The sequence below is a fragment of the Falco peregrinus genome, chromosome 15 (genome assembly GCF_023634155.1).
Source record: "Falco peregrinus isolate bFalPer1 chromosome 15, bFalPer1.pri, whole genome shotgun sequence".
Taxonomy (NCBI): domain Eukaryota; kingdom Metazoa; phylum Chordata; class Aves; order Falconiformes; family Falconidae; genus Falco; species Falco peregrinus.
Genome location: NC_073735.1, coordinates 8,112,707 through 8,132,931, shown reverse-complemented (window position 1 = coordinate 8,132,931; position 20,225 = coordinate 8,112,707). Strand labels below are relative to the sequence as shown.

Here is a 20,225-nt window from a genome sequence, read left to right as displayed (position 1 = left end):
GCTCATCCCGGTAGTCCCTGCCCCCCCGTACCCCCAGCAGCGCCACACAGAGGGGCACAAAAAGGCTCCACAAAATGCTTTATGGCTGGGCAGCCCCCCCTGTGCGCCCCGTGGCGGGGGGCATAATACCGGATTACAAAAGATTTACAAAGAGGTGTCTGGGGCTACCAAAACAGGGGGTCCCTGCTGCCTGGGGCTAGCTGGCCGCACCGTACCTCTCTGGGAAAGCCTGGCAGTGAGTAAGCCCGCGTCTCCCTGAGGCAGAAAGCTCCAGGCACCAGAAAGGTCTTTGGCAGCTTTTTACGTTTCAGCACTATGATATGTTTCCAATAAATTTTGTTTTCAAAAAGTCAACATAAAAAAAAAAAAATAATATTCCCTTGGCTGAGCAGGTGACGCTCACTGCTGCCAGTGTGGGGCATGGCCCAGCTCAACCACCGTGGCCCTTGGCACAGGGTGCAGCAGGGGCCACGGCCCCCCAGGAGACCCTCTTGGCTTGGGATGATGGAGAGTCTGTCAAGCCAGTGGATCCAGGGCGTGCAGCACCCCCGCACCCCTCAGTTCATGAACTGGGTGTACCCCTCTGCCCCAGTGACGATGACATCCATCCAGATGCGCATGGCCTCGGCCGAGGGTGCCACCATGTAGTAGAGGCGGTCGTGGGTCTTGACACAGAAGGTGAGCGCAGGGTTAGGGCTCTGGGGAGGAGGATGAGCATGATGGGGTCAGCGCTCTGGCGTGCCCCCCCTCCACACCCCCACAAAGCCCAGCATCGGGGTCCTGCTGTCAGCACCCTGAGCAGCTGGTGGCATCAGGGGCCACAGACCACAGCAGGAGTACCCCAGGCACCAGCTGCCCCACTGCCTGCATGACGGAGAGTGATGCAGGGTGATGGCAGTGCTGGGGGGAGCCCAGCAGGCACAGGGGCAGCAGCGGTGCCCAGCTCTCACCTTTGCAGCACTGCGAAGGTGGTCATAGTAAACCTCTTCGATGGCTTGGAAGTAGATGACACCCTTCAGCTTGGTCTCATGTTTATCTGCCCAAGACAGGAAAGCGGTGAACAGCGCTGTGGCGATGGAGCAGGGAGGGGGCAACGGTGGGGGAAGGGGGCCCAGGACAGCACAGGGACTCACCCACGTAGTAGGATAGGGTGCGCTTCATGCGGTCAAAGACAAACCAGCGCTTCTTCCAAGACTTGATCTTGCCGCCCATTTTGACCAGGTAGCCCTTACACATCTTTTCCATCAGGATGACATGGTAGCAGGTGTCCACACTGTGGCCCGAGGACTCGATGTGCAGCCGCAGGTCGAAATCCTCCTTGCGGATGGGGAGGTACCGTGTCAGGGGACGAGCCTGGAAAAGCAACGCAGCCCTGCAAAGCCCACCGGCAGCAGCAAGAGCCACATCCCCCTGCTGGGACACCAGGACACCGGTGGGGAGCTGGATCTGCTGCGCCAGTTGGGCTGGGAAAGGGGACCGCATGCTGGAGGGTGACAGGCCACCCCGCACCTGTGAGAAGTGTTTCTCCCGCAGCTTGACCTCCTTCTCCACCAGCTTCTGCCGCCGCACGGTCTCATCCTGCAGCCGGCGTTCCAGCTGCTCTCGGCGCCGGCGCTCATCTTCCAGTGCCTGCCGCCGCAGCTCCATCTCCTGCTCCTGCCAGCATGCACAGGTGCTCAGCCCTGAACACTGGGGACCTGCTTCCTGGCCGGTCCTGGCAACGGTGCCCCCACTTACCCGGGACTCCATCAGCTGTGACTTCTCCACGTGTGCCTCCTTCAGCATCTTCTCCATCTCCTCAATCTTCCTCGCATCCATCCCACTGGCACTGCAAGACAGCCACAGCTGCCATCCCCGCAGGAAGGACCTCAAGCCAGTGACGCAGCCAGCAGAGCAGGCTGTCCCTCTGTGGGAACTGGCCATGGGGTTACCTGGAGATGTTGTCAGGTGAGCAGGCGGAGTTGTTGCCGGTGGAGATGCTGGTGTCCATGCTGTCCGAGCTCTCCAGGCTGAGGGTGTCATACGCGTGGTCCAGCTCCTCGGCCCGGGGCCTGACACCATGGGGACGGTGGTGGTGGAGGATGGAGTGATGCACGAGCGGGGGCAAGGCAGTGGGGAAGGAGGGCTGCCCATGCAGGGCTTCCCACTGGGACTGAGCCTCGGCAGCTGCTTTCTGCTTCAGCTCTGCCAGCCGCCGCTTCTGTTCTTCAATCACCTGCTGACCTGCGCCACGGGAAGGCGATGACTGAGTGCGCTGCACCCAGAGCTGCACTGCAGTGGGCAAGCGGATGGCATGGGCAGGAGAAGACACCGCGGGTGCTGCTGGAGCTGGGTAGGGATGGTGGGTGCAGAGGCGGGAGTTGCCATCGCAAGTCCCTGGAAAGCACAGCAAGCAGCATTTGTCTGGGCAGGAGGAGGGGGCCTGGGCAGCCAAGGGGGGGGGCACATGCACCAGGCTGGCAGGAGCAGGCTGGGCAAAGCACTAGCAGGTTAGGGATACACAGGGTTGTCCCTAAGCAGACACCAAGAAGCACCCAGGGTCCTGGGCTGGTCATGCCCCTCCTATGCATGGCAGAAGGTGCCAGCGAACAGCCATGCTGCTGCTCTGGGCTGCTCTAGGTGATCCAAGCTGCCCCATGTCTCTACCTGGTGGATCGCCCGGCTGCAAGAGCTCTGCTGGGAGCAGCTCAGCTGGAGACGCCGTCAGGCGGAGGGGTCGGGAGGGAGAGAGGGGAGGAGAGCAAGAGACCATGAGAGAGGCACTGCATCCTGCCGGAGCACTGCTGCTGCTGCCCTCGGCCAGGCTCCCTTCTCCATCGCCCAAGCGGCAGTGGGGGAAGCACCTCCCAAAGTCCTGCCACCCCACAGAGCCAGAACGCGAGTCGGAGCTCACCCTTCTGCTGCAGGGCCAGCTGGCGCTTGGTCTCAATGTCCTGCAGCGTGGCCATCAGGTTGCGGGGCAGGCTGCCTGCAGGGCTTGGGGGGCCCTGGGCAGGACAGGAGACTGTCAGCTACGGGGATGGGGGCTGGTACTGGGCATGCTGGGGCTGCGTTATGCCCGGCTCCCCCCAGCAGCTGTACCTTGGGTGAGGGGCTGCGCCCCAGCACAGAGAGGTTGAGCTGTGAGGACGAGGGGGTGCCGCTCTTCATCCGAGGGGTGAGGGCACCGGCATCACCCTCCGTCTTGGCACGATAGACCTGGGCATAGAATCACAGAGGTGAGAGGGGCATGGGGGTGCTGTGAAAGCCCCCCTGGATAAACAGCTCAGCTGTCGGCAGGGCTGAGCCTCCCCTCCCCAGAACCTGCCCCTGTGTGCCATCTTGCAGGTGTGCAGGAAGGAGGAGGCAGTGGCTGCCCACCCCAGGCATGCTGCCTGCCCATTGTGGGTCTGCTCTTGCCCCTCTGCCCGCTGCAGCAAGCAGGTGCCTGGCAGCGCCCAGGGCACGGAGCCGGCAGGAGCATCCCCGCACTGCCCAGCTTCCACTGTGGCCAGCAGTCCTGAAGCCTGAGCCCCAGCAGCAGGGAGCTGGGATTACCTGGATAGGCTTGTGAGAGGAGTGAGCTTTAGCTGGAAGCGGAGGAGGGGAAGAAGGAGGAGAGACAGAGGAGGAGGAGGAGGTCTCAAAGCCAGCCATGACCTTCTGGTACCACTTCTCTAAATCAAGAGCCGGGAGCCACACAGGGCCCCCTGGCAGCTGCTGCTCCATCTGGAGAGAGATGCCACATCAGAAAGGAGCGAGGGCAAAATGCAGCGAGAGGAACAGACATGCAGAGGCGGAGAAGTCAGAGCACCCCTGCCTGCGCCTGCACGGCTCCCCCAGAACAGGACCTGCAGACCCCCAGGGACCCCATGCACTCCCTGGCTGAGTCCCAGCAGCTCCAGGAGCAGCACCACCACCCCCCCGGCCCTGCTGCTCACAGGGCTGGTGAGACCCAAAGCCAGCACCAGAAGGGCACAGAGACCCCCTGCCCTGTACCACAGGCTGGGCAGGGCTCAGACAGGTGGCAGGACACCAGGCAGGCAGCAAAGCAGTGGGCAGGGCAGCAAGGGGTGTGCGGTGGGCTGGCAAGAGCCTGAGCAGCCTCATCCACAGCTCATTCCTTCCCCTGCGTCCCCATCACCTCCCGTGGAGAGCATGGGGGTGGAAGGAGAGAGAAGGGGCACAAACCTCTGCAGAAATGTAGTGAGAAGAGAGAGATGGAAGAGGAGGAGGAGGAGCAGCAGCACAGCCTGAAGATGAAGGAGACGGAGGGGCACAGCCCAATGGGGAAGCGGCAGGGGCACAGAGCCCACCCAGGATGCCCGAGAGCTGCTCAATGGTCACATACTGGGCAGAGAGAAGCAGATTAAACTGCGAGAAGAGGCTCCGAGCAAGGGCGAGCAGGCACAGGAGAATGAGCAGGGGGCTCCAGTCCCCAAAAGAGGATGCCCTGGCCCCCGGAGGAAAGGCAGGCAGCTGGTGCTGCCTGCTGCCGGGCACTGGGTTATGTCCCCACCTGCTCTGCATCCCCCTCGCCTGGAACTGGCAGGCTGGACTGGGTCCAACAAGCAAAGCGCTACCCTCCCACCCCGCTGGGCACCCACTCTGCTCCCCAGCCCCACTGCTACTGCCCCAGAGGGCAAAGCCCATCCAGAGCAGGCAAGAAGTGCTCCCCAGCAAGGAGACCGGTCGGCTCCAGACTCTGCTCCTTGCTCAGCTGCAGCCAGACAAGTACCACAGCCCAGGAGAGAGGTGGGCTCTGAGCACCAGGGCACATGGGGAGGCTACGTGGTCTGCAGCATCCTCGCTGCCCAGGATGCAGCGGGCAACCCGAGGGAGCAAACCCGAGCATGCTCTGGAGCGGGTACCTCATTGGCTGCAGGAGGTACAGCAAGCAAGAAAGAGCACTGAGTGGCAGCAGGGGCAGCAGCAGAAGCTTTAGTGTCCGGACTGGGGCCGTGCACATTGCTGCAGAACCTGAAAACGTCAGACAGCCTCATGTACTCCTAGAAATCCACGGCGGAGAAGGAGGAGAGTTAGACCCATGTGCTGACATCACGGCTCCGACCACAAAGTGGGAGCAAATCTCCCCACACGTCTGCCCTCCAGCCCTTCCCTGCCTTGCTGCCCTCCCTGCCCGTGGCTGCCTTGGTGCATGGGGCACCCCGTGGGAAGCTGGGGCACGAGCTGCACTGGGCGTCCCAACACACTGTCTCACTCCTGCCTTAGGTGCAGCTTTGCTGGGACGGAGGGCTGCAGCCTGCCCTGCCGAGGCCCCAGGCACTTTCAGCCATTCCCATCACCCAGATCTCGGGGTCCCCCAGGGTCCCTGGCCACAAGACCTCCCCAGTGCAACAACACCAGAATGGGGCACATTTTAAGGTGCTCCAAGCCACCTTAAAATCCACTTCCTCACCCTTTCTGAACCAGACATGCTAAAGCTGGGGATTTGCTTTTTTTTTTTTTTTTTTTGAGGAAGCCAGGCTAGCAGGACCCTAAAGGATGCTGACAAGAGGTGCCCAGCCAGCAGGTAAGCGGGGGGCAAGGGGGAAGTGCAGGGATGCCTGTGCCACACTGGGGTTAAACTGAGGGCGGCGGTGGGAGCCAGGATGCCCAGCAGGCTCAGGAGAGCACCTGAAATCAGGGTCTGAGTGTTAATGAGCACAACTGCCAGAGACCTAAATGAGAAATGTGCCAGTTGAGCCATCTCAGCATGCTGCTGCGGGGATGCCCTGCTGCCCGAAGGTGATGTTAGTCCACATAAGGGGTCTGGTGGCGGCTCAGCCAAGGAGAGGGCAAGCAAGCAAGCGCATGCAGTTAGCCTCGTTACCTCTTGTGCCTTAGGGTAGGAGCGGGTGGCAGGAGAAGCTAAGGAGGCAGCTGCTGTTGGCAGGGGGCTCATGGGCTTAGTTCCCCCCAACAACTCATAAGGCTCTGAGATATGGAGGGTCTCCTGTTGGAGGGTAAACATCATGTAGGCAAGGTGGGCACAGGCAGCAAGGCGGCAGTGGCAGGAGCCCCACTGTGGGCAGGGCACAAGGGGAGTCTGCCATCCCGCCCCTCTCTCCAGGTCAGGTGGAACAGTGGTCCCCAAGGGCACCATGGCCCTGGCTCCCTGTTCAGAGCCACAAGCAGGGCAACAAGAAAATGCACTGCCACCTAAAAGCCTTTAGACATGAACTGGAAGGAGTCCCCCATACCAGCACCAAAACAGCCCCACGCTTGCTCTCCAGCAAGGATGGGACCCCAGGCAGTGTCTGCCCCAGGTGCTCCGTGGCTCCATCGAGCCCTTCCCTCAGGGGCACTCACAGCCCTCGCCAAGCCGCCTGCTAAAAGCCTGTACTGCACCGGGGCTCCTGCAGCACCCAAGCAGCCTGGCAACGGAGGTGCTGCTGCTCCCAAGCCTGTCTCTGTTGTCTTTACCTCCCTCCCAACCTAGTGATGGCCTCTGCAGCCCACGGAGAGGCTCTGAGCAGCTGGGAGCACCTGGGTCGGGCCAGAAGGCACCTGGGCTGGGAGCAGAGGAGTCACTGCAGAGCAGAGCCTGCAGCGCACCCAGCTCGTCCCCACTGGCAACAGCAGCTTGGGGCAGCAAGACAGCAGCCCTAGGGACTGTACCCCCTGCTCCTCACTTACCTCTCGGAGAGCTGAGGACATTTTGGGGAAGCTCCTGCCACCTGTGATGAGTTGGTATCGCCTCTCCAGAGACATGAGCTTCTCCTTCTCCTGAGCGCAGGGCGACAGCGAAAGCAGAGGCAGCTGATGGTTACTGGCACAGCATGGCCGGTCCCCACAAAGCTCACCCCAACTCCCAGCACCCTAGCAAGAGCCAGTACAATCTGGTCCCCTGCCTCGGGCACCCCCAGGGTCAGGGAGCATGTGTCGACCCCCCTGATCATTGCATTACCTTCTGCAGGAGCTGCAGGATGCCATTCCTCTCCCTGGCCAGGCGCTCAGCCTCCTGGGTGCTCTGCAGCTGGATCTGGGCAGCCTGGGCATCCAGGGCAGCCACCCGCTCCTAGGGAGCAGGCAGCGGATGACCTGGCCACCGGCGAGCCACAGGGCTTGGCCAGGATCGTGGGACAGAGCCTGGCCACGCTGGACCCGCTGCCCTGCTCTGGCCCTACCTTCCTGCGAGCGATGCTGCGGTGGCACTCGGCCCGGCTCTGCAGGAGCTGCTGGCCCCGTGCCTCACACTCCTCCTCCAGGCGACTCTCCCGCTCCAGCTGCTGGAATTCCAGGTCCTCAAACAGCTTTGCCTCCATCTCCAGTGCCTCAGCCTCCTTCAGACACACAAAGGCACGGTGGATCACTCCCTCTGGGCAGACACCTCTGCACCCTGCAGGCAGGTCTCCCACAGCAAGACCTCCTGCTGAGCCCCCAGGTACTGCTGGTGCTGGCCGGGAATGGGAACCTGTGGCAAAGCCTGTCCCCCCTGCCCTGTGCAGGCAGGCAGGCAGCTTTCCCTCCTGCTCGGCACCAGGAACACGGGAGACTGGCAACCTCTGCCTGGCTGGAGAAGGCGATGGAGGCACCGGGCACTCGCCAGGTCAGAGCCATCACCCCGGTGAGAGGAGCAGCTCACCACAGCCGGCTGAGGGCTTCGCCCAGCCCTTGGAGACTGGCTGCCCCTGTTGAACTATGTCTAGGCCAGTGCCGTGCCCCACTGGCCGGCAAAATGCCATGTACCAGCATAACCACCAACACGCGGACCCCCATCACCAAGCTGACGGGTAGCAGAGCCCCCATGGATGAGCACATACTGGACAAATGCCTGGGTGTCCTCCCAGCCTTCAAGCACTGACAGCACACAGCGGCACTCAGCTCAGGTCTGCTGGTGCCACCCTGGCAGCCACTGCACCGTGCTCCCCACGGGGATGTGTTTCACCCTGCTCCAGGAGCAGGGCAACCATTGGCGGCATGCCCACAGCACAGCATGGTGACTACGAGGGCTCCTGCACACCAGGACTGCCCCATCACTGTCCCTGCCTGCTACACGCGAGGAACCACATCCAAGATGGATGAGCAGGTGGGGGCAAGGCGGGTTTATCTGCGCAGTAAGGGCCAGGCAGGTGCTGGCCACGAGCTGGGAAGGTCAGCTGCTACTGGAAAATAGCGGATAAAGGGAAAAAATGCTGTGGACCAGCAGTAATGTAAACCGACAGCACCATGTAAATAAACGCCGTCAGGAAACAGCTGGATGCAGGCAGACGAGGACATGGCGGTCCCTGAGGCTCCCCAGCCTGCCCTCCTTTGCAGGGCAGGAGCCGTGCTCTTCCCCGCCCGGTCCGGAGGAGCATGGCGGTTGCATGGCAGGGGGCAGCCCCCTGCTCTGCCCAGCCAGCCCTGTGCCCTGGGCCCAGGTGAGCGGCAAGCTTACCAGGAGGGTGGTGCCCGGCGCCAGCCACCTCCAGCCCGGGTGCGACGCTCCCAGTGCGGCCCCGGCTGGCGGGGAAGAGCTGGCCTAAGCTGGAGCGGAGGGAGGTGGGCCATGGTCCGGGAGGGGTGGGGGGAGACACTGACCCTTCGCATCTGCTCCTGCAACTGCTCCCGCATTGACTCGGGGCACTTATCAAGATGGCTCTTCGACTCATGGTAAAGCACCCGGAGTTGCTCTAGCTCCTTCCTTTCAGCATCAACCTTTGCCCTTTCCTGAATTTGGGGAGAATGAGACAAAAAAACAAAAAAAAAAGGAAAAAAGAAAAAAAAAAGAAAGGAAAAGAAAAGGCAGGGGAAGAGAGAGAAAACACACTTCTCAAATCCGCGCCATGCAGAAGCTGCAGAGTTAGAGAGGGGCTCAGCTGGAAAAAGAAGGGGCTCACGGGAAGAAACCTCATGGCATCTACGGAGGGGTCGAGAGAGCAGCAGCCTGGGGACCTGGGCTGGGCAGTGTTAGAAAGGTTACAGCTAGCCCTCAACCTCAGCCTCACGTTTCCATGCTGAAAACTCACTTATAGGCAGCAAAAAGATGGATGCTGCCAGCACAGATAAAGCCATCCTGATCCCACAAATGGCTCCACCACACATATCTTCTGAACAACTGCTACATTACTTTGTTAATTGATGCTCACCCATCCAGGATGCTGCCAATTAAGCACAGCTGCTCCCCGTGCGCAGGCTGAGGAACCATGGACCATCCCCACCCATGGGAAGGAGAAGGTTGCCTGTGGGACAGGTCCAACCCTCCCCACAATGCTCCCAACCTCTTGCATCCATGAAAAGGGATACAGGGGGGACACACCAGGGGGGAGGCATGGCTGGCACAGACAGTCACCCCGGGACAGGGACTGCAGGGTACACAGGGGACTCCCAGGCATCCAGGGTTGTCAGAGGTGACGGCAGAATTCAGAGCAGGCACCATTAGTGCAATTAGTGCAGGCTGGTTAGGAAAGCGGTGGTTAGGTCAGTAGAGAGATGGGGAGGGGGGGGTCCCTGTGCTCCTCTTCTCCTGGCTCTACACAAGGCTGCCCCTGGCTAGAGAAGACGCCTGCAAAGGGCTGGAAGACCAAAACCAGAACAAAAAACCAAGATGCCGTGGAGGCATCGCTAGCAGGCACCAATGGCAGCTCTGCCCAGCCACAGGCAACCAAACAGCCTGGGTACCTACAGCCACAGGGCCAGCCAGACCCCCAGGGATGCCGGTGCTGCATCATGGTGGCACAAAGCCGTAGGTGGGACCCAGGCACAGCCTGTGCGGGGATGCTGGCCTCAGGCAGCGGGAGGCCAGGTCCCAGTAGCTCTCCCATCGCAAAGCAGCTCGCCCAGGGCCATGCCACGCTGTCTGCAAGGCTGCAGGATGGCCAGCAACCAGCAGCCAGGAGAAGTGTGCTGTGCACACAGCAGCATGGGTGCCTTCAGGCACAGCTGGCAGATCACAGCGGCAACTGCACCAAAGATGACAAAGGGAAAGGGGGCCAGGACCCCCTCTTCAGCCACCAAGCTGAGTAAAACTCCCACAGTGATTTCCCAGCCACCTCCAGCACGGTGAACGCTACAGCGATGCATGTGAAGGTGCCCTGACAGGCAGCAGAGTGGACGGACTCACTGCAAGACACAGCCCCCGCAGGACAGGGAGTGCCGAGGCCCCCACTCTGGGTCAGTGCTGCCCACTGCAAGCAGCAGGCATCCAGAAAAGCTCCATACCACACAGCCTCCCACAAAGACCCTGCCAGCGCAACAGACAGTGGCTGAAACACACCCCAAGCATCAGTCCTGCCCTCCTCTGGCAGGGCTGCCAGACCAGTCCCAGTCAGACAGATGCCTGTCAAAACGGTGCATCCAGAGGGGATTGCTCCTCAACACCTCCATGGAGCCCAGGGACAGAAGAATGTGTCCACAGGGAAAAGCTGCAGCACGGGACACAGCAGCACCAGCTGCGAGCACTGGGGCGCGCACAGCACAGCCAGTGCTTGGGGAAACCCAGCCCTGGGGCTCACCTTGTCCCTCTCCTTCCGGATGCTGGCATCCAGGCTAGAGAGCTTCTCCTGCAGCTGCTGCACTGCCTCCTGCTCCTGCCGCAGCCGTGCCGCCTCCGACTCCCGCTCGCCCTGCAGCAGCGCCCGCTCCATCTCTGCCTGGACAGGCACAGCCACATCGGGATGGCTGCTCCAGCCGAATCCAGCTCATGCCCATGGGATTGGGTGCTGGCTAGTGAGGGCTCACTGCACCAGGGAACCGGCAGGGCTCCCTGTCCCCCTCACCTCTCGTGATGTCTCCTGCAGCTGCTGCTCCAGCTCCTTGACACGGCCCTTCAGCTGGTCCAGGCGGCAGAGCACACTGGCGCGCTCCTCCTCCAGCCGCTGCGCATCCTTGGCCCGGGGACCCGCCAGCTCCTCATGCTGCAGAAAGGGCAGGTCGGCATGGCGCAGCACGGTGCAGTGTGGCACGGTGTGGCACAGCACAGCCATCCCCTCACCTCATGGTGGGTGCTCTCAGTGCTGCTGCATTCCTCCTTCAGGTTTTCTTCCTCTGACCTCTCCAGACTCTCCCTCTGCCGCAGCTCCTCGGCAACACGGCCCAGAATCACGGCACCCCTGGGCACCTGCCGGCCAGGATCCGTGTCACCAGCCAGGCGCCAGTGCACATCGCCCAGCTCTGTGCCATCCGTCTTGGTATACTCGGCACAGAGGTTCAGGATGGTCTCCAGGCGCTGCCGCTCCTGTGGGGAAGAACAGTCAGCGTGGCACCCATCCTGGCATGTGCCACCACCAGAGCCTCCAGAGCCCCATGCCAATGGCCAGTGCCAGGACGCAGGCTCACTCCTTGCCCTGCCTACACACCAGGATGGGCTGGGGACATCACAAAGCCCCACAAAGCCCACGCAACCTCACACCAGAGCCAGGCACGTGATGTGCCAGGAGCTGAGACGGACTAATTACAGGCAGCAGCACTGGCCACCGAGTGCCTCTGCTATTTCCAGGCAGTGACTCAGGACACCCGCGCCGGCTGTGAGTCAGGGCTGAGCAAAAGGGGCTCCGGTGGCACAGCCCTCAGCACCAGCAGGCGCACGGGGCAAACCCCACCCAGGCAGCTGCTGGCACTATAAAAACTCCATCTACGCTAAATATAGATGCAATGCCCACAAAGCCACAGCACCGTCGCCGACAGACATGGTGCTGGTGGGGCAGGACAAGACATGGACGGTTTTGTAAAGCCAGAGGCACCACAGTTTCAGCCGGCAGACCCACGGAGCCATGCCAACCCCGTGGCTGCCATGCACCGATGGTCACTCAGGGCCGTAATCCCCCATATAAACCAGCAGCCTGGCAGCTGCAGCAAATCCTCGAGAAGCAAAGGCTGAGTATTAAAACAGCAAAAGCCAAAAAGCATTTGTACAAAAAGGGTGCCTCACACTCAAACACAGTCCCATGTGCCCACCTAGCCCTGTGGGGGCTCACCAGGCGCTCCATCTCCTGCTCCCGCACCCGCTCCTGCCGCTGCCGCCGGTGGTACTCCAGCAGCTCATCCTCGTTGTCACTGATCTCAGTGATGCTGTTCTTGCGCTCCCGTGGCCCTGTCAGTGGCCGTGGGTCCCCCAAGGGCTTCCTGGGCAAGCAAGGGCTCTGCCGGGGTGAGGGCACAGCCAGAGAGCCCAGCCCATACGCTGGAGTCAGGCAGGTGCTGAAGCTGGGGTGGCGTTGGGGGGTCTCTGCTGGCAGTGGGGGCGAGGGGCTCCTGGCACCCCTTGGCTCCTCCAGGCCCTTGCGCCTGGTGCGGGGGCTGCTGGGCACCTCCCTGCCCAGCCGGGGCTGCAGGGAGGTGGCATCAGGGGTCACACGGGGGCTGGCAGCCCGGCGTGACAAGGAGGGACTCAGGGGGGGCAGCTCCCGCATGCTCTCCACATTCCTCCGGGCTGCCCGCGGGCTCTCGGGGGGCTGCAGCCGGGCATCTGGGACCACCTTGCAGGTGGGCTGCCGGCTGGGTGCCAGGGCATCCCGTGGCTCCCGGAAGGGGCTGGGAGGCCGCTCCTGCAGAGCTGCCCGTGGCCGTGGTGCTGGCCTGGGGGTCAGGCGGGGGCTGCCTGCCCGGTGGTCCCCAAGCCTCTCGGCTGGCCAAGGCTCACCGAGACCCCCACTAGGTGGGAGGGCCGGGCGCTGGGGGGGCAGCTGCATGGTGTGGTTGTAGCTAGAGGAGCGGAGTGGGACAACAGGGGGCACAGCTGGACCCTGCTCCTGGCTGCTGGGCGAGGGGCTAGTGTAACCACCGCTGCTGGGCGGGGAGGAGAGAGGGGAGAAGTTCTCATAGCTGGAGCCCACCGAGGTGGCCCCGGGGCTGCGTGGGGGGGACAGGAGGCAGCACCCACCCCCATTCACCACAGGGGAGAGGGGAGACCGGCCGCAGGTGAGTGGCTTCTTGCCGCCATGGGATGCCGGCTCTTCCAGCACCAGTGAGTCCATGATGTCCTGCAGGTCCTTCTCGATGGAGCTGACGAGGGAGCTGTGGCTGGGACACCCGCGCTCCAAAGGCTGGCAGCCACCATTCACCAGGGCCTTGGGCTCTGTGGGGAGACACAGGAGCAGGTGCCAGCATGGTGAGACCCCCCATGGCCCCTGCCCAAGCTGGGGTCCCACAGAGCAGCCCAGCAGCTCCCCTCCATGCAGCCTTGCAGAGCCAGTGCCTCTTCCCCCAACCCTGAGCTGCCTGTGCCCCACTGCCACCATTTCCAGTGCTGGCCAGGGAGCCAGGCCAGGGAGGAGGCCGGCATCCCGCTGGCCCCATCACCAGGGAGACAGAAACCCGATAGTGCAGCCCAGCTGCCTGCTCTGACATCCCTGCACTGCCAGCAGCTCCTAGCCCCACTCTCTGGAGAGCAGCTGCCCACATCAGCCGCCAGTGCCCACGGCTCGTCCGTCCCTGGCACCCCAGCGAGAGGGCAGAAATGCCACAGTCAAAAGCCACCAAGCACAGACCTGCAGCACACCTGGACCCACCGCCACACTGCCGGCAGCCTCCCAGCAGCCCCGGCTCGGGTTGTCCCCTGCCCAGGCTGCCCCGTCCTCCCAGCGCAACACTGATGTGCCTGTCACTCAGGGGGCAAGCTAATACTGGCCGGCGCATTACCCGGCCAGAACGGCATGCCACCCAGGCTGCGTCACCCCCTGGCACCCAGAGGCTCCCCCGTGGTGGCCAGCAGTGCCTCTGTGCCTGGAGAGATGAGCCACAGCCCTGCCCGTGCAAACCCACCTGGGCCTGTGGGGTAGAGAGGGAGTGCACGGGGCTGACACGGGACGCTCTGCGTTGCAGGATGCTCCACAGTCACAGCACCTCCTCACGTCCCCCCTCCCGTCCCCCAGCTGCAGGGCATGCTGCTTTCCCAACACACACGTGGCACGGGGAGCCTGCCAAGCTCCGCTCCCTGTGCCAGGGCGTGCTGGTCAGGGCAGGGAGAAGGGCTACCAGCCCAGGGATCACTGCCGGGGACCTGGACATCCCCGGGAATGGACTGGGGTATGGCGCCAGACCTTGGCGCCGCAGATAGGCAGACACAGCAAGATAAGCAGCTGGTGAAATGGAGGATTGCAGCCAGGGAAACGGCCTTCGCAGCCTCTGCATGGCTGCCCCAGCATGTAAACACCCGCTCCAAGGCAGCCAGGGGGGCCCCGCACACCCCACGTAACCGGTGTGGGCCGATGGGTGATGGCTCTGCCATGGCCAGGCTGGGCAGAGGTGAGAGCCATGCCTCACTGCCCTCACAATCACCCTCTTCCAAGGTGATATTAATCATTAACACCAGCACAGCTGCTGTGCCAAGCCAACGGCTGGCCCATCAGTGGCTGGGCCTGAGCCCTGCTCCCATGCATGGCAGCCTGGGCTGGGAGCACCGCGTACCAGAAAGGTTGGCAATGTGGGTGGGCCATGGAGTCCTCCCCACCCCACTGGGATGAGGGAGTTTCACCTACTTGCTGGCAGCCCATAGAGAGCCGCTGGGCTCCTGCCCCCTGTTGGGATCATGCTTTTCATCCACTTGGCCTCAGCAGGGTGGTTGAAGCGGAGGAAGGTGGCCTGGCCGAGGCAGATGGTGCACCCTGGGGAGAGAGGGGAGAGGGCTCAGGCGCCGGCCATGCCGGAGTGGTGCCAGAGAGAGGCAAGGCTGGAGCTGGTGCAGGCAGGCAGCTGGGTGCTGCCTGGCCCTAAGATGCGTCCCCAGGAGGGGAATGGGCTCCTGCCATCAGCAGAGGCTTACAGGGAGGCTGAAATCCAGGTCACTCCCCAGCAGCTGCAGGCAGCGTGTTGCAGGCACAGCTGGGGTCCCTGCCGGGGGCCGCGCTGCCGCGGGGGAGCTGGCAGAGCTCCAGGGCCTGCGCGGCTGCCAGCTGCGGACAAGACAGCTCCTGTCCCCGGCTGCAAAGCGCCTCTTCTTGGCACGGAGTGGCAGCCCTCCCTGGGGGGGAGGCTACCAGGCGGCCACTTTGGATGAAGGTGGCTCGGGAAGGGGAGCAGGGCCGTGTGCTGCCGGTTGCCCTGCCGCCAGCTCCCCACAGTGCCGGGGCGCAGCATGCCGGGAGCGGCGGGTGGCTGGAAGGCTCCGTGCTGCAGACACACCCCGCTTTGAAGCGCCTGCCAGCGCCCCAGGGAGAGGCTCGCTCCACACCAACAGCTGCAGCTGAAAATCCCTCGCCAGAGGAGACGTTTTTTGGAGCACCCGGCAGCCCAGGCTGGTGGCAAGGCGATCGGGAGACCATACGGATTAACTGCCATCACTGCCACGAAGGCCTAGTTTCCTCGTCCGAGTGCCGGGAGGGAATGAGTCCTGCTGCCCGGCGGGAGCTGCAGCAGCACCCTGACTCGACCGGAGCATCCTGCCTGCCCAGTGGCAACGCCAGTGCCCCGTCTGGCGACGGCTCCTCCAGCCCAGCTGCTCCTAGGGCTTGGAGTGTCACCGACCCATGTTCCCCCCCGCAGGCTGGTGCTGGCGGAGCCATGCAGCACCCCACAAAGCGGGGCGCCTCCACCCCGCACCCCGAGCAGCGGCCCCGCAGCTCGTCCCACAGTGGCCGGGTGCAGATGCTAACCCTGACCCCGACCCTGCCCGCGGCCCCCAGCAGACCCTGGGAATGGTGGGACGTGGCGGGACCCCGCGGCCCTCCTCCGGCGGCCACGTGGCTGCCATTGTCCCCGAGGGGACGCCGGCGGCAGCGCCCACGCGGGTGGGGACCGTGCTCGCCGGGGAGCAACAGGGCAAAGCGGCAGGGGGCTGCCCGGGGGGCCGGGGCCAGGGGAAGGGGCTTTGCAACCGGCGAAGGGCCAGGGAGCGCTTCTCCCACCCCGCCACCCCGGCGCGGACACGCGTGGGACCCCCCCGCCCGCGCCGCGCCCCGCCGCACTCACCCCGCCGCCGCCGCCGCCGCCGCCGCCGCCCGGGCAGCGCCGCGCACCGCCCCCAGGGAGGGGCGGCGGGCGGGGACGGTGGGGGCCGGGCCTCACCCTGCCCCGCCGCCCGGGCCGGGGTCCTCCCGCGAGCGCGGCAGGGAGGGGGAGCGCGACGCGGGCGGTGCGGGGGCAGGGGACGCCGTGGGAAGGGACCCACGCCCTGCCCACGCTCCCCGGGGCGGCGGCAGCGGGCGCCAGTCCCCACCGGCCACGCCAGCGCACGGCGGGGCCCCGGCACCGATGCCCCGGGACGCCGAACCGTTTTCTTCCTTTGCCTCCACTTCCCCAACCGGGCTGAGGATCTACTGTGGTCTGGGAAGTTGGTGCGACGGCAGGGCCCGCACCCTGCCCGGCACCCTCCGGCACCGTCCAGCCGAGGTTGCTTCCTCCCTCCCGATCCCGTGCGCTACACATGGCAAAGCCAGTGCCCAAGGGATGGCAGTATCCCACATGTCCCCACCCGAGGGCAAAGAGGCAGGAGCACCCTAGCCGGGATGTGCAACTGCAGGATGGATCCGCAAACATCCCGATACCCGACAGCACAACTCTGCCTGCGAACATCACATCCTGCTCCGGAGGAGACCAGAGCATCCCTACCTTGGGTGAGGCGTGTGGGCTGCTGGAGTGGCACGCCGTCGATGGCACAGGCGTTGCCACAGGGGTGCAGGATGAGTGTCCCCTGCGTGTTCTCAATGTAGCAGTGCTGGGGCGCCAGCCCAGGGCCCTGCAGGATGATGTCCCTCGCGGCTGTGCCGATGGTGGTCCTCCCTGCCAGCAGAGAGGGTGCCTTAGAGTCCCTGCCACTGGTGTGCCCGCAGGGACCACCCCGGCAGCCAGCACTCACCTTCCTTCAGGGGCAGGAGCGTGATGGCAGTGCTGAGCCGGCCGCTGCCTAGGCTCACCAAGTGCGGCTTCTCCGTCTGCACCTTCAGCCCCTTGCCCGTGTCAATCAGGTCCAGGGAGCTGTTCTGCAGGAGGAGACGGAGGGATGCTGGCAGTTCTCATGGCTGCAGCCCGCTCCCCTGTGCTGCCCACCCGGCCAGATGCCCAGGCTGCTCTGAAAAGGCCACAGGTGCAGGCAGAGCGCGATGCCCAGGCACAGCCGCCTGTGGGCAGGACAGGGACAGCTGCAGCACATAGGCTCCCTCCTGCCTGTGCGTCCCACCCTAGGGAGCAGAGGTAAGCTGCTGCGGGAGCAGGAGAGGATCTCCAGGGCTTGGGCTGCATCTAAGAGGATCCGAGCTGCCAGCCACTTAGCTCAATCAGCTTTGCCGCCAATTCTGTAATAGGACTGGGGCAAGGAGAGATGAGGGCAGCACTGGCTGCCTGTGGTAGGGCTGGCTGTGGAGGAGAAAGGCTCCCAGCCAGATCCACGTGCTCCCATAGCGCAGAGGCCCTGGGGCCCCATGTGCTCACCTGGATGATGGTCTGGACTCTGCGGGTTGGGCTGGCGTGGGTCCTGCCAGATGCCTCCATGGTGCCCGCTCGGAGATGCTGGGCACTCTTGGACAAAGGCTGATGCCAGAAGAAACAGAGGACATCAGCACAGGTAACTTACGCTGGACACAGCTCTGCCATATTCCTCCTGCACATCCCTGCCGGCAGCCTGCATATCTGGCAGCCTGAGCACAAGCCTCACAAACCCTACCCCAGCCCCAAACGAGTATTTGCCATCAAAAGGATCCCCCTCCTGAGCTCCTGTCTCCAGCCCTGCAGCGGCTGCCCAAAGGCAGCGAGCATCCCTGCCTGCTGAGGCATGTCCCTCTAGGGAAACCCATGCACGTGCCATCAGGATGGGACACGGCACCCGAGGGGGCTGGCACGCTGGCTTAGCTTTGGGGAGGTGGTGTAGGAAATGCATGCCCTAAATGCCGAGAGTGCTGGGGAGCCGGCCCCCAATGGCCACCGGTGGACAAGGACAGGCAAGCACAGCATCTGTCTGTCACCAGCGACATCTGCCTGCCCACGCCCAGCCCACGGCACGCCCCGGCATACCCCACACGTGCCACCAGTGCCCACTCCCGGCAGCAGGCACACACCTTTGCCCCTGTGCAGCCCGGCAGCAGCAGCACCGTGGGGTGCACAAGCCCAGCTGTGTGCCGCGTTCGTGCCTGTACCCTGCCTGGCTGGCACAGGCACCCACGGCAGCGCCGGTGCCCACAGCAGCAGGCACCCACCGCCCTTCCCTGCGCAGGCAGCTGGCAGCGCCGGCAGGAACGATTTCGGTCACCCGACACTCACACCACCGTTGAAGCCTGGGATGCTCTGGGGTTACTAAATTTACCGTCTGCTGCTCCTCAAGTCCCTCCTTTCCGGCCAGGCCTGGCCGAGTGCAGCTTAACCCTTCCCGGTAGGCTGGGGCAGCCGACACGGGGGGTGCTTGGGGACCCGGTCCCTTAGCAGCCACAGGTACCGAGAGGAGCCCCGGACTCGGCTCCCTCCAGCATTGCCCGCTGTCCCGCCAGCCCCAGCGCCCCGTGGGTGAGGGACCCCCCCAAGCCTAGCCAGTGCCAGGCTTGGCTGTAGGGGCGAGTGGGCGGCTATTACACACTACGGAAAAAATGAAACGCTGGAAAACACCAGACATGGGATCCAGGGCTGGGACAGAGCCTGGGTGGCTCTGTCTGACACTAGGGCCCGCCAGCCCAGGCAAGGGCTCCGTGGAGACCACAGCTGCCCCACAGCAAAGGCTCCATGGGGATCACTGCCGCCCCATGCAGAATGGGGACAGCTCAGCTGGGGCAGAGGGAAGCAGAGAGGCAGTGCCCTGGGAACAGCTCACCAGTCCCCGCTGGCTGCTGAGGTAGGACCCCCACTTTCCCTTACCTGCCACCAAGTCCTGGCCCGGGTGCCGAGTGGGACCCTCCGTGGCAGCATGCCCATGTCCCCTAGGCACAGAGGGGCTGTGCTTCCCAGCATCCAGAGACCCTGCAGCCCAGCCAAGCCCCTGTCCCTCGCCTGCATCCAGGCCCCAACACAGTGTCCAGGAAAGAGGAAAAGCCAGGAGGGGCCAGGCTGCTGCATAGGAAGGGATCCTGTGCCAGCATTAACCCCTTCCCAGCACAGCTGCACCGGTGGGGCTGTGTGAGCATCACAGGGACCTCCAGCCCCCTGCCCATCTCCTGCTGCCCAAACTCACTCCACCCAGCTCCCCTCCACTCCGCAGGCACCCCTTGCCTGCCCATGAGCCGGAGGGCGACCCAGGCATCTGGCTGCTCCCCGACGCCCACCCTGTCAGCTGCTGGCCCCTCACCCCCAGCATCATCCTCTGTCTGAGCCCCTCACCTGGCTCCTCACCGCAGAGGAGACGCCTGCCGTTCCCCCCAGCCCGCTCCTCACGGGGTGCAGCCCCTCTCCAGCCGGCTCTGCTGTAGGAATGCGGGCTGGGAGTGCAGCCACGCTCCGGCCGGCGCCCCACCACTGGGGCGGACAAGGCAGCCTTTCTTCTCCCGCCATCGCCTGCAGAACGCGCTGCTTGTTCCCGCCGTGGGAAGCGGTGAAGGCAGCAAATGCCAAGGGGTCGGACTCGGTTACCGCCAAGCAGCCCACGGCCCCCGTGCCCCCTGCGCGCAGGGCTACCCGCTCAGTCCTGGCCTCCTGGAAGACAAAAGCCCCTTTCTTCTCCCAGCGCAGGCAGAGGCCTCACCTGGGAGGACGCCCAGCCCCACCAACAGGGCCCCCTCCGACGCCAGGCAGGCAGCAGACACGCTGCTGCACCGCCACCATGCTCCCAGGGAGCCCCTGCACTCCACTGCATGCAGGCTGCCACCTACTCACCCGCCTGCCCTGAGCCCCCACGGGCAGGGGCGTGCAGGGGGTCCACTCCTGCCCGACCTGCTGCTGCTCACCGAGACCCAACCCAAGGGTGGCACAACCTGCCTCACACCCTGTCAGCGTGGCCAGGTGCCAGCAGCCCCCCAGAGCTGTACCACAGGCCAGGGCACAACCAGCATGGCCATCCAGCCCATACTCGCGAGGGGCTGTGCCGGTGCGCCAGAGCACAGCCTGGCACACCTTGCCATGCACCCCTGGCGGTGCCAGTTGTGCCCGGGGTGCAGCGTGCAAGGGACAGACACATGGCATCCCATGGCCTTTCTTCCCTGCCTGCAGCCGGGTGAGTCATGGGAGGAAGCCAGAGCAGCTGAGCTAATGGGTGTGCAGCATGCAGCACAGCAGCCTCCATCCAACTTGGCTTCCAGCTCACTCCCCATCTGCTAATGCATTTAGGGCGCGCTGACCCCTTCCCACACCCTTCGCCCCTGTAAACAACCGGCCCTTGGGCTGACAGCTGGGAAGGGGGAGCCTGTCTCCAGCACAAAGCCAGAGGGGAGAGAGGAGCCTGCTCCCGGCTGCTGCCTCCAAGTCTGGGATTG

At 64.1% G+C, this 20,225-nt stretch overlaps 2 protein-coding genes across 13 annotated transcripts in view; both read right to left on the bottom strand.

Annotated features, from left to right (window-relative positions):
• RPS25 (ribosomal protein S25) overlaps positions 1–3,067 on the bottom strand; it is a 30,910-nt gene extending 27,843 nt beyond the window's left edge. The window contains exon 1 of the mRNA XM_055819235.1: positions 3,062–3,067. The gene's annotated coding sequence lies outside the window, so the exon portion shown is untranslated. The remainder of the gene's footprint in view (positions 1–3,061) is intronic.
• On the bottom strand, positions 64–19,707 carry PHLDB1 (pleckstrin homology like domain family B member 1). Of its 12 annotated transcripts, none has more exons than XM_055819215.1 (24): positions 19,138–19,707; positions 17,269–17,367; positions 16,697–16,820; positions 16,450–16,620; positions 14,382–14,507; positions 11,880–12,979; positions 10,898–11,140; positions 10,683–10,820; positions 10,419–10,556; positions 8,506–8,634; positions 7,110–7,265; positions 6,890–7,000; positions 6,619–6,708; positions 5,813–5,935; positions 4,851–4,988; positions 3,082–3,198; positions 2,894–2,987; positions 2,647–2,691; positions 1,932–2,223; positions 1,738–1,828; positions 1,510–1,656; positions 1,134–1,353; positions 951–1,036; positions 64–698 (listed from the first exon to the last, which is right to left on the bottom strand). In XM_055819215.1, exons 1-24 carry the CDS (start codon positions 19,306–19,308, stop codon positions 558–560), a joined length of 4,290 nt encoding a protein of 1,429 aa, XP_055675190.1. In that variant the 5' UTR covers positions 19,309–19,707; the 3' UTR covers positions 64–557. The 12 variants fall into 12 exon arrangements, with proteins under 12 accessions (XP_055675190.1, XP_055675189.1, XP_055675191.1 ...); XM_055819214.1 differs by lacking the exon at positions 19,138–19,707 and adding an exon at positions 18,679–18,991; XM_055819216.1 differs by lacking the exons at positions 2,647–2,691; positions 19,138–19,707 and adding an exon at positions 18,679–18,991.
• Between the last annotated feature and the right edge of the window lie 518 nt (positions 19,708–20,225).

Excerpts from the sequence above, each read along its gene's own strand:
- PHLDB1 (XM_055819214.1), bottom strand. The coding sequence starts at position 18,876 with ATGCAGCAGCCTGGCCCCTCCTGGCTTTTCCTCTTTCCTGGACACTGT. Across the intron at positions 10,557-10,682 it reads TGCAGGAGACATCACGAGAG|GCAGAGATGGAGCGGGCGCT; the intron begins GTGAGGGGGACA and ends GTGCCTGTCCAG. Across the intron at positions 2,692-2,893 it reads GCTGGCCCTGCAGCAGAAGG|CTGAGCTGCTCCCAGCAGAG; the intron begins GTGAGCTCCGAC and ends CGGCGTCTCCAG.